The following is a 15,967-nucleotide window of genomic DNA, read 5'->3' as shown; positions in this document are numbered from 1 at the left end:
ACCACGTTGTTCTCCTCCTTAATACATTCTAATGGTTCCCTCTTGCCTCTAGGATTGACTTTATCTAGGATCGAACTTATCTGGGATAAGTTCTGCTAAATTTTCAAAATCCTCCAAATATGTCTTTCTTTCCAGCTTTATTATTGATCACTCCCCTCCTAACACTATAGTTCAGTCATCTTGGCCTTCCTGTTATTGGCGCTCTCTTCCTCTTGGACATGAATTCCCATCTTAGCACAGTTTCTACAAATTCCTTGTTTCTTTCAAAATTCTGCTCATGCAATCTTCTGCATGAAGTCTTTCCCTATTCCCCTAGGAGTTTCTTCTCTTCCTCATTTACCTTCTATTTATTTTGTAAATACTTATTCATGAACCTGTTGTTTCTCTGGAAAAAATGCAAGCTCTCTGGGGGCAGGATCTAGTTTTATTTTTGTATCTATTCTCCCAACTCCCAGGCACAGTGCCTGGTACAAAGTAGGTATCTGACAAATGCTTGTTCAATGACTGTTTGCCTTTTTTCATTTCCTCTTTTTTATCATTGACAAACTAATTTGAATGTCAATCATTGCAGTAATTCATAGTATCTTCTCATCTTTATCTTTTCCTTTAATATGATGTTGACTTGGCCTTTATTCTAACTAGTCAATGGTCTAACTGCATGAAGACAGCTGCTTCTGACATGATTCCCACTTCATTACCTCTTAATGTCCTAACCATTTCAATTTTTGTGATATTGTTTGTGCTCACTATATTTATGGCCTTCTGACTCTTTTAGACAAAAAATAGTCATATAAATTTGAGACTTCTAAGTAGTTCAAAGTCTTCAGCATCTTTTGTTTCTCTAATCTAAGCCATATTTATTGATAAATTTTTCATCATCTTCCCTTCTATCCAGCTTTACACTGAAGTCACTGAGTATAAAATTAAAAACTGACCCCAATTCCTTAATAAAAATATTGAAAAAAAATGGCTGAGCTAATCTTGTGATATACCACTAAAGATAAACATATCTAATGGGTTGATATTGTCCTACTATTCAACATTTTTTGATAATGTTATTTAACATGTTTTAGGTCCATATAACTCTACTATTTTCAAGTCCACATTTTCCATCTTATTTATAGTGATATCATGAGAGAATTTGTAAAATGTATCACCAACAAATCCATATATATACTTTATCTACAGCATTCACCTGGTCCATCAGTCTAAAAACCTTGTGAAAAAGGGCGTGAAATTAGTATGGCGTAACTTGGTCTAGACGAACTCCTGTTGCTCCTTTTTTTTTTAACCTAAGCATTGGCAAATCAAAAACAAATCAATAAGCATTTATTAAGTGCTTTCTAGTTGCAGGCATCTTGCTAAGCATCGAGAATACAAATACAAGCAAGAATAGCCCCTGCCTTCCAGGAGCTTGTGTTTTAAGGGAGAAAGGAAACATGTAAAAAGATGATGAAAAGCAGAGAGGTTCGGGGAGGGTAAGTCATCCATGTGCGGATGAAGGAGAAAGTCATGGATTTAAATCAAACTGATCGATCTGCTGCTCTTCCTAGACAACATTCTGTCTCTGATTTCTCTTTTATTGCAGAGACTTCTCTATTCCTAAAATGGACTCCCTCTTTAACTGTGCCTATGGAATGCTTATCTCCCTTCCTACATGAGACCTTTTCTGATTCTCCTAGCACCACTTATTTTACAAATAATTATAGGTGTATATGTTGTATCTTTTGATAGAATGTAAGCTACTTAAGATCAGGGACAGTTGCTTTTTTCTTTTCCTGGGATTGAGATTTTATATTCATATTTAGTAGTAATACATTTCAGTTTTTGAGGATAAAATTTAAAAGGCATACAAAATGCTTTCAGATCTTTGGAAAAAAGGGATTTTAGAAATACCAAGTACTTTTATACATAAGAAAGTATTTCCTTTATTAAATAGAGTTACTAAGAAATTTCAGAGGTCATTAGAAAGTAACCATCTTTCATTGAAGTGCTAGTTACTTTCATATGATTAAAAACTCAAGTAAAATAAATTTTATGGTCTTAATAACCAAAATTTTAGATTCTAGTTTATATTCAAATTAAAGATCAAATGTGTTTTTGAATAATATATACCAAATGCACATGATAATTTATTTTGCACTAACAAAAGGATATGATCACTTCACTTTATAAATAACTATTAGTAAAATAAAATTATGAATTTAAGCAGCCTAGATTTCTTCCATGTCAGGTTAACAGTCCTTTGCACAGATTTCTCCCAGGCCTGGAGCACTCTCTCTCTTCCTTTTCACCAGTTTCCCTAGTTTCTGTCAAAGCTTAGCACAAATCCTGCCTTTTACAGGAGTTCTTTCCTGTTCCCTCAGATACCAGGGCCTTCCCTTCTGGGATTATCTTCAATTTGCTCTTTCTGTGTCTCTGTCTCTCCTCTCTACTCATTCATTCTCTTTCTTTTCCTTCTCTTGTTCTCTCTCTCTCTCTGTGCATGTGTGCGTCTGTATACATACCTAATAATTTTCATGGTGTTTCTCCCATTAGAATGTGAACTTAGGGGCTCTGACTGTTTTTACCTTTCTTTCTTTCTCCAGTGGTTAATAAGTACATAGTCAATATTCAATACAAGCTTGTTGATTATTCATTGGTATTATCATTTCCTAATCCCTGAATTCAGGAATCATACCATCTCTGTGACTTCCCTCCCTCTCAAGAAATAGGATAAAAAAGGACAAATATCATTATGGATCACAGACAGAGAAGCAAGGGAGTTACAAGGTCATCTAGTCCAACACTCATTTTTACATATGAGAAGATCGAGCCTCAGAGAGAGTAAGTGTCTTGCCTATAGTCACATAGCTGGTCAATGGCAGGGTTGCAATCTGTAACCCAAGTATTTTGAGTGCAAACTCAGCATTTTTTCAACTGTACTATTTATGAAGCATTAAAATAGAGCTAAAATTCTCGACTCTATATTAGCAAAGATACTGAGGTGATTTGTCACTCCAGCTCATTTTGCAGAGGAGGAAACTGAAGCAAACAGAGTTATATGACTTACCCACGGTCACAGAACTAAGTAAGCATGTGTGGCCAGATCTGAACTCAGGGAGAGGAGTCTTCTCTGGCACTCCATCCACTGTAACTGTTCTTTCAACAACAACAACATTTTTCTAATAGATAGCAAGCACGTTTCAATCCAAACACTTAAAAAACTTTCATTAACATGTCCTGGTAGGTTAAAATTATCTTGAGTCAGTGTGCTATGTTGAATAGAGAGTTGGTCTTAGAATCAGGAAAACCTGGGTTCAAATCTCAGCTCTGAAAAATACTTGCTGTGTGACTGAGCAAATCATGGTGACCCTCTGAGTGACTTGGGAAACTCTAAGACTTTAGGCTGCAGAGCAGTTGTGGATATACATTGGGGAAGGGAGTTTTCTTCAGGGATTTCCTTATACAAATGAAATCACAAGCAGGCCAGATTTTTAAAAATTATGTCCTTGACAATCCAATAACCAAGGAGTAGGAAAAGTAGCTAAATTTAAGTGCTTTTAAATACTGGTGAATCTGAAGGGAGGCAATGAGAGTGGATAGAACCAGAAGCCAGATGTTTTCCTCATAATTTACTAGGAGGAGAGTATGTGGAAAAACTAGAAGTATCAGTTAGCTGGAATTCAACCAAATAGAAGGTAAAAACACAACAAAACTATATACTGTTTATTTTGATATTTAAAACAAGACAAAACAAAAAACTTGATTTCTCAAAAATTAAATTAACAAGGATAAGTTTCATTAGTCTGGACACTGGATTAGAACTCTTCACTCTTAAATTCCAAGACCCTAGAATATAAAATGTCTTTTTTATTACAGAATATTTCACAAGTTCTATAGCTAAAAAGTTTCCATGAAAGTACTTACAATTCGAAGTAGCCAGGATAGCGTAGATGGCGCTGTTGAATAGTGTGTGCTATAGTGGCAGGGTGGGCTCTGATCATCTTCCCAGGTCTCATAGCGCTCTGCATAAAAAACTGCTCTTTTGGGGTTCAAAGCACCAACTGGCTATAAAGAAAAAAGAAACCCCGTTGCTTAGTAAGTTAGGATATTATGTACCAGATGATCATATCATGTATTCTTATAAGGGTGAGTTGTTTTTCTTTCCATGAATGAATTTAAGTCACAGAAGGTAGATACCATATATTATGACGCACATACACTAAAGCTAGATTTGGAGTTCTCTTTCAAAAGATAGTTCATAATAGGGTTTTCTACTTTGTACTTCTAAGGGGCCTATGAATGGATTTTAGAGGCTCTGTGAACCTGAATGGGAAAAAAACCCCACATTACATCTTTATTTCAATATAATTGGTTTCCTTTGTAATCCTATGCATCTTATTTTGTGCGTTTAAAAACATTACTCTGAGAAGGAATCCATAAAGTTGACCAGATTGCCAATAGGGTCCATGACACAAAGAGGTAGGAACCTCTGATAATTTCCTTTTACAGATAAATGAAACTGAGATCCAAAGTCACCAAGTATATATTCAAAGAAAGCCAGGCAACAAGGAGCAGGGCCAGAATCTGATTCCTCTCTCCAGCATAATAAAAAAAGTAGTCATCTAACTTTTTAGACCTCCAAGGAGGGGAATCCACTAATTTCTTTTTTATTTTGTACTTGATAGTATTTTATTTATTTCCAATCACATGTAAAAATAGTTTTCAACATTCATTTTTGTAGGATTTTGAGTTCCAAATTTTTCTTCCTTCCTCATTTCCCTTTCCCCTCCCCAAGACAGCAAGCAATCTGATATAGGTGATACATGTACAATCATGTTAAACCTATTTCCATATTAGTTATGTTGTGAAAGAAGAATCAAAACAAAAGGGAAAGACTGCGAGAAAGAAAAAAACACCAAAACCAAACCCAAAGTGGAAACTGTATACTTTGATCTGCACTTAGACTCTATAGTTCTTTCTCTGGATGTGGACAGCATTTTCCATCATGAGTCTTTTGTAACTGTCTTATATCACTGTATTACTGAGAAGAACTAAGTCTTTCAAAGTTGGTCATCACACAGTGTTGCTATTACTGTGCACAATGTTCTCAATCCACTAACTTCTAAGGCAGCCATTTTACTTGGGGATAGATTTAGTTTTCAGGAAGTTTTTCTTTATATAATGCTTAAAATTTGCCTCTTGTCACTTCCAATCATTGCTTTCCATTCTGCCTTCTGGGACCAAGCAGAGTAAGTCTAAACAGTCATAAGAAATTATAGACAGAGAATTGAAAAGGACCTCAAGGGACACTAGTCCAAACCTCTCATTTTACAGATAAAGGAAACCAAGACCAAGGGAAGACTCTGAGATCTTGCAATCAAAAGCAAGTTTCAGGATCAAAATCTGATTCTAAGATCTCTAATCCCAAATCGGTTGTAATATCACATGAAGACAGTCACTATATTGTTCAAAAGTCTTTTATCTAAGTTTAACATCCCTAATTATTTCAACTGATCCTTTTATGGCATAATTTTGAGGTCCTTCATCATCTTGATTGCTTTACTCTGGCTGCTCTCCAGCTTATAAATGTGCTTCCTAAAATCTTGTTATTAGAACATATATCTTGAACAGGAGATGCAGACTGACAGTGAACTGGATCTCAAACTGAATAGTAGTAGTAGATCAGGCTAGACTGCATTTGAGAAATTATGCTATACTTTTAATAATACTAAGCTGCTCAAAACAAAAACATCTTTTTGACATGAATCTCTCAAACAGGATACTTAGAGCTGAAAATAAGAAAAATACGTGATTTGAGAAAAATCAAACTTGCAAGTACTTAATAGGTCAATGGAAAGACATATTGTGAATGTAAGTAGGCTAGAGGATACTACCAACAATGAATTTTGCACAAGAAGACATCATCAAGAGTCGGTATGCTGTGCCAACAGTCACAAATATACTATTAGGCAGTTTTGCTCGTTTGGGAAGGAATATGCTTTGATTTATAAGTATATGTGTTCATCTGTTCTATCAAAACAAAACATACTAATAATTATTAAAAATAATATTTATGATCAGAAAAATGAGGTAGTATACTTGTATAACAAGCATGAGGGCAATGAAATGAACAACAAAATACTGTAATGCTATTTAGAATATTAATATCAGAGTAAATATAGCATACATTTGAAAACATCTATGTGAATTATTCATTATGAGAAGGCATTATGAGGCAGCTAGGTGGTTTAGTGGATAGAATGCTGGGCCTAAAGTCATGAAAACCTGAGTTCAAATCCAGCCTCAGATACTTACTGGCTATGACTAGCTTGGGGAAGTCACTTACCTGTTTCTGCAACTATAAAGTGAGGAAATTAATAGCTCATTCCTCACGGGGCTGTTAATGAGGATCAAATGAGATAATATTTGTAAAGTGCTGAACATAGTGCCTGATGCATAGTTGGTGCTATATACATTTAGCTATGATAATGATGATGAATGGGTTGAAATCTGAACTTTTGAAGAGAGCACACATATTATTCATATAGCTGAATCATTCAAGTGTTGATGTATTTAGACAAGTCAGGGAAAAGATCCTTTGCCCTGATTATGAAGAACTTCTCTCTGATGCCTGTTGAAAAGTGTATTTTCTAAGATAACACTGCTGTAATTGAAGCTGAAGTAGCTTTTTCAAATCTATATTATTTGTATAATTGCCTTGAGTCTCCATAGGAACTTAGACATTAATAATTCAAAGCTTGCAGCCCTCCTGATTTCAAATTCAGGATTATAATAGTAACGTTCATCTGATTTTGGTCTGATGGTCGAGCTATAAAAGACTTATTTTGTTTTCAGCTGTACACCATTAAAAGATGTATTTTAGAGAATAAGTGATTAGATGAGTAATATGTATCTTATCTACTTTATTTCATAATTTAATGTTAATAGAATTCTGCAAAGTTTCCCCCAAGGCTTAATATTGACACTAAAATTAGGACTTCAAAGAGGGAAATATCACACAAGGGAAAGGAATCAGCTAATAAATGGCTTAAGAGATCTTTCTTTTGCTCCCAGAAGGCTACTTTGTATATAGCACAACGAAACAAGCAGTTAATGAGTCAGGATTCTTAAACTGAATATAAAGTGTACTTACTGGTTTGGTTAATTTCTTTTCTAAACCCTATATGTGACTTCACCTAGAATAATTAATTTAAACAAATAACCAATAGTATCTAAACTATAATTCTAGTACAAAAAGATATTAACATTTTAAGGTTCATAGATTTTTTGGATTATTATTTTAAAATAACACATGATCTGAATATTCTACATAATTGCATATTTAGTTTGAATATTTAAAAACTGTATAACATAGCTTTACTCCTTAATAAATCTAATGAGCTATTTATAGTCACCTTATGTTTCTGATGAAAAGCTAACTTAATCTTTCTAAACATAAGGACAAATATTTACAGAGATTTACCAGAAGTATACAGTTTTTAATTTTTTCTATATAAAAACAAAAAAATCTCTTCAAGTGAAATATACCTTTTCAATAAATATATAGAAAAATACCTTTTTTTTCATTTTAAATGAAACAATCATTTATTAAACTCAAATGCTTTATATTGTTTTATATTTACACATTATAAAGATTTAGGAAAATAACATTAGTATTATAGATTTTGTAAATATATTAAGTACTGTCAACAGGCAATCACAACTTCATGAATCTTATGTGAAAATGAGGTTTATTACAAGAGAAATGAACATGCCTGTGGAACCCAAAAAGTTCACAATTAATAAGAAGTTTGCATACCTATAACAGCAAGACAAAGGCTGGAAGAAGAAACACAAAACTCCACCCAAAGGGGCATGGCATGGGAAGAGAAAGGTGCAGTGAAGGTTGGAAAAAGCACAAAACCCCACTGAAAGGGGAGGAGGAGTGAGGCAAACACAAAAGTCACATTCTTTTCTCTTGGGAACTGCTAGATCAGGAAGATGTGATGATCTCCTTATCTACAAGGGCCTCTCTGCACAAGCCTAGTGCAGACTGTCTTGACTCCCAAGAACACAGGGAGTCCATTTGGCATGCACACAACAATTTATGTCAGCCGAGGGGGGTGGGGGGGCAGCTTCATCCTTGACACATTCAGAAACTCCTGCATGTTCTGGGTCCAGTGTTTTTAGAAAACGTGGCAACTCAAAAAGAGAAGTTCAGGGGAGCCCTTCTAAGTCCTTAACATCTCTACCCCTCCCCGTTGGTCAAAAACAGTACTTAATTCGTTTTATCATGCCATGATTATGTGTCATGGGACTAGAGAAAGACAAATTTTCTTTCAATAACTTAGCCTTATTTTTACTGATGCATTTTTAATCACATGTATTTCTGACTAGATTCTTCACTTGCCCAGGGAACTATCTGGTCAAGTAAGAAAAGTATAAAATAGAGAAAAAAACAGCTAACCATACCCACTACCATTTTAAATATGTTTGATAATACACACAATATTTCATGCCCAAAGTTCCCAACTCTATAGTGACATGAGAGAGGGACATTTTCCCGATTCTTCTCTGGGTCCAAACTTGTTCACAATTTCACAGCACTTTCTTTCTCCTGACTATTTACATTCTTCTAGTCCTTCTGTACATTGTTTTCCTGACTCTGCTTACTTTACATAAATTCATATAACTCAGTGCTTTTCTAAATTTTCAAAGAGCTTTTTATTGCATAAAAATATTCATTACATTAAACGATTAAAATTTGTTTAGCCATTCAAATGAGATAATATTTGTAAAGCACATAGCAGATACTTATATGAAAGTTCTGTTCATTAATAATTTCCCTTATGGATAACGACAAAGTAATCTATTTAGTTGTTTACACCAAACTAAAGAGAATTTAATTCTTTTCTGTTGCTAAATTACCTTCTAGTAAAAGCCTTCTAATTTGATCCAAAAGTTTAAAATAAACTGGAGGAACACACACTAACACTGTACAGGTTTGAAATTTCCCCCTCCTCATTTACAATGTAAACTTTGTTACAGAACACAGAGATTTGGCAGTATTAAGAGTAGCTGGTTGAAGAGTAGTCACGCTTCAATGCCTTCATTTGCATTATTACATTTAGAAGCCCTCAAGGCATTATCACTTTCTTTTTTTAAAAGTGCCATAATAATTTCAGAGAATGGTTATGTTTATCATCATCTGTCAGTCAAACAAGTCCTGTATTAACAAAATATATTTTTCCACTCAATGGATGGATATATGTGATGTCTCATACACATGTCAATATTAGTAGAATTTTCTCTTGTGATGAAACTATCTTATTTAACTGACTGCATAACTGAAAGTAAATGAGGAAAAATTCCAATTTACACTTTAATAAGCAGTGACACTATGATGCTGGAAATGTCAAAGTCATGCAATCACCATTATTTGGCAATCAAGTTCAAAATGACTGTACACAACTGAAGTACCAGTGTACAACCTAAATTTTATCTGTTTCACTACACTGATATATTTAAGAACACTGATAAAGGAGAAAAATGGGCATGCTGCTTCATAGTCTGACACTGAATGATTATCTACGACAGCTTGTTTCGTTAGCTTTTTATTCTGTCAAACAATAAATACAACCTCTAACCCTGTAGATGTAACGAATAAAACTAAACCTACGCTATCTAACCAAATAAGAGACTCAATATATCTTACTGATAAAGGATGCTGACTGTTCCCTATGCCATCCTTTCATAATGTTCAACTAAATGGGGCAAGGAAAACCATGAAATAGAAAATATAAGGAGATGTTTTGAGAAATACAGACCTTCATCTTTGATATATGAACAAAATTGTAATATTTCTAATGCTTAAGAACTAGCATAACATATCAGAAAATTTTTCAATATTTTGGAAAACTAAAGGGTACTAAAATGACATCACCAACTTAATCATTATTATAAACAATATTATATATTACTTGCACATATTTTATATAATCTGAATTTCCCATAAAAGTCATGGCTTCACAAATAGCTATTTTTTCCAATCCTATTGAAGATGGTAAACTTCAACTTGCCATTACTGAGATTATAAGACTGACCACTGGGCATGAGCCCAAATACACAGATGGTATTAAAACCATAATCTAAAGACAAATAAACTTGGAATTTTTAGAATAATCACTTCCAGCACCTGGTGCTAAGAGGGAAACCCAATTCTACAGTCAAAGATCTGCATTACAATGCAAAAAGCAACTAAGCAAGCACTGGCTGAGGCACACAGATGTGAAAGCAAAGCTCTGCTTGCCTTTCAACCATGTAGTCCTGCTACTTACTTTTTCTGAGCTCCACCAGTGATGGAAGGCACAAAGACAATACATTTTTTCAAACTATATCTATACAAACAACATTCATTCATTTATTCAATGCATTTTTATCATTTACTTATTGTCTTAGATGTTGTGGGAAGTCAATTAACCATTGTTCTGCCTAAAAGACCTTTGATAAAAATCTGTAAGTAGGTAGCCTAAATCAGGGTTAGGTGGAAGAGACATAGTTAGGTAGAGCCAAATACTTACTCTAATAATAAAAGCTAGCATTTATGTAATGCCTTACAAATACCATCTAATTTTGTGCTCACAACAACCCAAGAAGGTATTTTTATTTTTTATCAACTATTTCATATGAGGGAACTACGGCTGACAAACTTTACACATCTTGTTCTCCTTTTCTTCCATTTACGTATTTCTTAGCTAGCCTAAAGGCAGCCACATGGCTCTGTAGATAGAATGCTGGGCCTGGAGTCAGGAAGACCCGAGTTCAAATTCACTCTCAGAATAGTTATGTGATGCTAGGTAAGTCATTTAACCTCTGTTTACCTTAATCCAATGGAGAGGGAAATGGCAAACTACTCCAGCATCTTTGCTAAGAAAACCCCGTGGACAGTATGGTCCACGGAGTCACAAGAATCAGCTACCCCTGAACCACTTAACAACAACAAATTACCCTAGAGGCAACATAACAAGATAGATAAGACTTGGACCTTGGTATGAATCCTGCTTTAAGTACTTATTAGCAGGCTAATCCATGGTAACTCACTTTTCCCCTCTCAGACTCACAAAATTAGGGTAATAATAGCATTAGCCTCCCAGGATTGTTGTAAAGATCAAATGAGATAATATCTGTAAAATTCTGTAAAACATCTGTAAAATTGCCTTAAGCCAACTTTAAAGCACTATGTTAACATCTGTTAGTCACCTTTTAATGTGACATCTTCTTCCCCTTACTCCCATAATACTTACTGTCTATACCACCAGTCATTTATTAGCATTTATTTATACCTGGTTCTGCTGGCTGTTATCTTGTGCATATACATTAAGTACTTAGAGAGAAGGGATGAGGTCTTCAATTTCTTTGTCTCTCTCGAGCACACAAGGAGCACTTGATGACTGACTGCTCTACCTCTACCTCTCCAGCCCTCCCTTGCTTAAGCCTGAAATATGATGAATCTCTGCTTACTAACTGTCCAAGCCAATTCCTCAAACTGTGCCCATGATTTATTATTGCATTTTGCTCCTCTAGAGCCTTGCTTCTTCAATCATTTCTCTCATTCACCTTTAACAGCTTTTTAAAAAAATATTATTTATTTTTTGTTTACAACATTCAGTTCCATAAGCTTCTGAGTTCCAAATTTTCTGCCCCTTCCTCTCCTCCCATGTTTCCAAGACAGCATGCAATCTGATATAGGCTCTATATATACATTCACATTAAACATATTTTCACATTGGTCAAATTGCAAAGAAGAATTATAACCAATGGAATGAACCAGATAAAGAAGAAACAAAACAAAAAAGAGAGAGAACAAATAGTATGTTTCAATCTGCATTCAGATTCTGTAATTCTTTCTCTGGATGTGGATAGCATTTTCTATCATGAGTCTTTTGGAGCTATTTAGAACCTTACATTGCTGAGAAGAGCCAAGTCTATCAAAGCTAAGTCATCACACAATGTGGTTATAACTATGTACAGTATTCTGCTGGTTCTGCTCCCCTCACTCAGCATCAGTTTATATAAGCCTTTCCATGTTTTTCTAAAGTCCACCTGCTCAACACTTCTTATAGCACAACAGTATTCCATTACGTTCATATACACAACTTGTTCAACCATTCCCAAATTGATGGGCATCCCCTCAATTTCCAATTTTTGCCTAAAGGTTGTTTTGATTTGCATTTCTCTAATCAAGAGTGATTTAGAACATTTTTTTATATGACTATAGATATCTTTAATTTCTTCCTCTGAAAACTGCCTGTTCACATCTTTTGACCATTTATGAATTGGGGAATGACTTGCATTCTTATAAATTTGACTCAGTTCTCTCTATATTTTAGAAATGAGACCTTTACCAAAAACACTGGTTGCAAATAACATCTTTCCACTGGTTATTTTTCATCTGCATAAAAACACGCTCAGTTTTCCCCAAACCTAAAAAAAGTCTTTACTTGATACTTTTTTGCCTTTGAGCTATTGTCCCATTTAGATTTTCCTATTTATTCCTCAACTCTTGTAAAATAGTAGCTTACACCTACTCTGTTTTCCTCATTACCCACTCACTTCTAAACACCTTGTAATCTGGTTTGTCTACTCATCACTCTCTAGTGAAATTACTTTTTCAGAGGTCTCTTGTAGGTTCCCTATGGCCAAATTCAATTTGCTTTTGCTTCATATTATTTCATAAATCTTATAAGATTTCTTTGCAGTATTTAAACTTATTTGTCTTAATTACAATATAATATTTCATTAAACTAATATATCATGGCCATTCCTCTATTGTTGGTTATTTAGGTAAAATTCAGGAATTTTTTGCAAATACAAATAATATTGCTATGAAAATCTTTGAACAGATTTTGGTTTTGATAACATCTTCAGGATTTGTTGCCCTAAATGGAATATTGGGCCAAATGTGTGACTATTTTTATAACTTTTACTGTGTGTATTGCTAGACTGTGTCCCCAAAAGATTTCAAAAATTTAGCACTCTGTCACAAAACAGACATTGAATAAGTCTTGTTGACTATTTCTTCACATCCCTGCCAGAATTAAACAGCATTTCTTTCAATGATTTCTGAATGTGAGATAGAATCTCAACACTATCTGAATTTGCATCTCTTTGATATTGATATTTGACTATGTGATATCAAATGATTAATAAAAATTTATATTTATTTTGAGAAAATTGTCTTTTCATATAATTTGCCAGTTCCTTATATATTTTAAACATCATACTTTATTTGCCACATTATTTCCTACTCTGTTCTTTTAATAACATTTTTGATTGTATAGAATAGATTTATTTTAATGTCTGACTTGTCCCTAACAATTTCTTCTATTTGAAGAATAATAAAGTTATTTTCTCTACATAATTCAGATAAATATATCACTCTATTTTCTTTCTTTTTTTTATAGCTGTCTTCTTATGTTTTAATCTATTATCCATTTGGAATGAACTAAGATATCTATTATGAAATTTAAGTATAACTTTATTTCCTACCCACATGACAACTAATTATCCCAAGTTCATTTGTTAAATAATGATTCTTTTCTCCAGGTTTTAATCTTAAGTAGATTTAATAAATAGAACTAAAAAGATGCCTAACAAAGAGTAGAAGAGGAAATCTAAAATGACTGATAAGTAATTCCTAGAAATTATGAAATACTTGAAGTACAATTCTGACCTATAGTTTATATATAACAGAAATAGTATAAAAATAAGCTACAAATCTTTTCTAACTATAATAGAAACAATCACACTGGAATTTGGATAAATACAATGAGCAATGAATTCTAAAATGCATTCTTACCTGGTAGCTAGGTGGCAACCTGAGTTCAAGTCTGGTCTCAGTATTTATTCTCTATGTGACCCTAGGCAAGTTACTTAACCTCTATATGCTTCATGTTCTTTAAGTGCAAAATGGGGATAATAATAGACTATTACCTATTACTGGCTAGCACCTACCTCCCAGAGGTAGAGAATCAAAGAAATTAATTTTTGCAAAGTGCTTAACACAGTGCATGGCACACAGTAGGTATTTTAAAAATGCTTGTTCCCTCCTTATTTGATCTTCTTAAACTAGAACTACTGAATACTTCTTAACTTCGAGACATTTAAAGTCATCATTACTAATAAAAATTAGCATACTGGTATGCAATAGAGTGATGCCCTCCAGAGTTATTGAGGTAAATCTGATTGTCCCAATAATACATGGCCCCAGATTACTCTTTCCTAATATTATTTTTGTCTACTCCCTCTCTTACTATCAATTGTTACCATGTCTATTTGTAGAAGACCCTGTCCTCCTTCACCTCTCTTCTATTTGTTGTGTCTAAAAAGCTCTGGCTGGTAAGCTATATAGCAATGGTTATTAGAATTATATGTAAAATAGGCATAACTACATTCTGAACGAAGGTCAGAGACTCACTGTTTCAATGCATGGACTGTATGACTATTCTTTGGTGTTTGGAAGTTTGAATTTTTGACTATGTTCCAATGATATGAGATTTCTAGAGAAGTGACCTATAAACACATGTGGTATTGTTGGAAATTTTCCTTTGTACTTAGAAATACTCATCATATATACCACTTAATTTTGTTTCTTGTTTTTATAAAACAAAAAATCTTTAAAAAGATTTTTGCTAAATTTTTTAAGCCGTTGATAGACTATACAAATTTTACCTCATCAACATTCGGTTCCCCACATTCTATCTTTTATGATATGGCAAATAATTTTATTTGCCCACGATTCCTAACATATTGCCCACCTCATATTTCAGAAAAGAATATTCCTCATACTTTTTAAGACCAAGTTTCTTATACTGTTTTAAAATTTGTTACCAAGAATAAACATTTTATTGTCTATCATCTTTGTAGTATATATAACCTTTCCATTTTGCCTGTGCTGAGATATTGAACATTTATTATCCCATAGACTGCTCCCTATGCTTAAAATATCTGTCAGATATTTATTGCAAAGGGTAAAGGAAACAAACCGATATGCACACATCCTTCATGATTCTCAATAAAACAAAATCATAAAAATGTGACTTTTTTACATTCTGTTTGTAGTTTTCTAGGAGCATTCATATATTATCTCTTTGAAATGCTCATACAACTCTAAGGTAAAGTTTCCATTTTAGCAATGAGGAAACTGAGGGTCAATGACATTAAGTGATTTAACTAAGGTCATGGAATGGGTATACGACAGAGCTAAGGTCTTTAGGATGCTAATCTAGTACTTGTATTTGGATGCTATTAGAGTTATGACTTTAATCATCATGAAATATGTATGTTCTTTCAAGCACAACTACATCTATATGTTGTACAATAAATTAGTTTTCTGTTAAAAGATACCTTTGAAAGGTCTCTGAAGTTTCCTGGAAGAGTCAGGTCTAATTCTTCTGATTCATAGTTTGTTAATACCCATGGAAATACTGGATATTGGTTCAGATCATTGTATGTTCGTCCTAGTTAAAAAAAATAAGATATGAAATATTTTACATGAATAATCATTAAATACTATATATGTATATATAGATATATATGAGAACAAACTGTGGCATTGCAACTTTACTTTTTATTTATCAAACTGTAACTTCTCTTCAATTAAAAAGTATTCACCAATCCTGCTGTGTTTATTAATTAAATTATAATTTAGGTATCAATAGATATTTCCTGTGAAATATGAGAAAACTATTAAAGACTACAAAAATTAATATAACTCAACACTACTAGTCCAAGTCTATTCAAAGCAAATCTTTTCAATTCAGCACTTAAAAAAATAAGATACAACTTACCTATACACCAAAAAAGATACAAATTTTGAAACTTTCTACGTCAGTTTCTTAGACCCTCTGCATCAGGATTTAGGTATCAAGAAAAGGTGTTCCAATATACTGCAGGGTTTTAGTGGAATGCAACCTTGTTCAAT

At 33.5% G+C, this 15,967-nt stretch overlaps 1 protein-coding gene across 6 annotated transcripts in view; it reads right to left on the bottom strand.

Annotated features, from left to right (window-relative positions):
- NBEA (neurobeachin) overlaps nucleotides 1-15,967 on the bottom strand; it is a 783,989-nt gene that overhangs the window by 88,608 nt on the left and 679,414 nt on the right. For all 6 annotated transcript variants that reach the window (XM_072611897.1, XM_072611896.1, XM_072611899.1 and 3 more), the window contains 2 exons: nucleotides 15,391-15,503; nucleotides 3,910-4,050 (listed from right to left, as the gene is read on the bottom strand). In XM_072611897.1, the coding sequence (XP_072467998.1) occupies nucleotides 3,910-4,050; nucleotides 15,391-15,503 (254 nt within the window). The remainder of the gene's footprint in view (nucleotides 1-3,909; nucleotides 4,051-15,390; nucleotides 15,504-15,967) is intronic.

Source organism: Notamacropus eugenii, chromosome 5, assembly GCF_028372415.1.
Source record: "Notamacropus eugenii isolate mMacEug1 chromosome 5, mMacEug1.pri_v2, whole genome shotgun sequence".
Classification (NCBI taxonomy): domain Eukaryota; kingdom Metazoa; phylum Chordata; class Mammalia; order Diprotodontia; family Macropodidae; genus Notamacropus; species Notamacropus eugenii.
The sequence above is the reverse complement of the archived record's forward strand: the minus strand, read 5'-3'. Positions and strand labels throughout refer to the sequence as shown.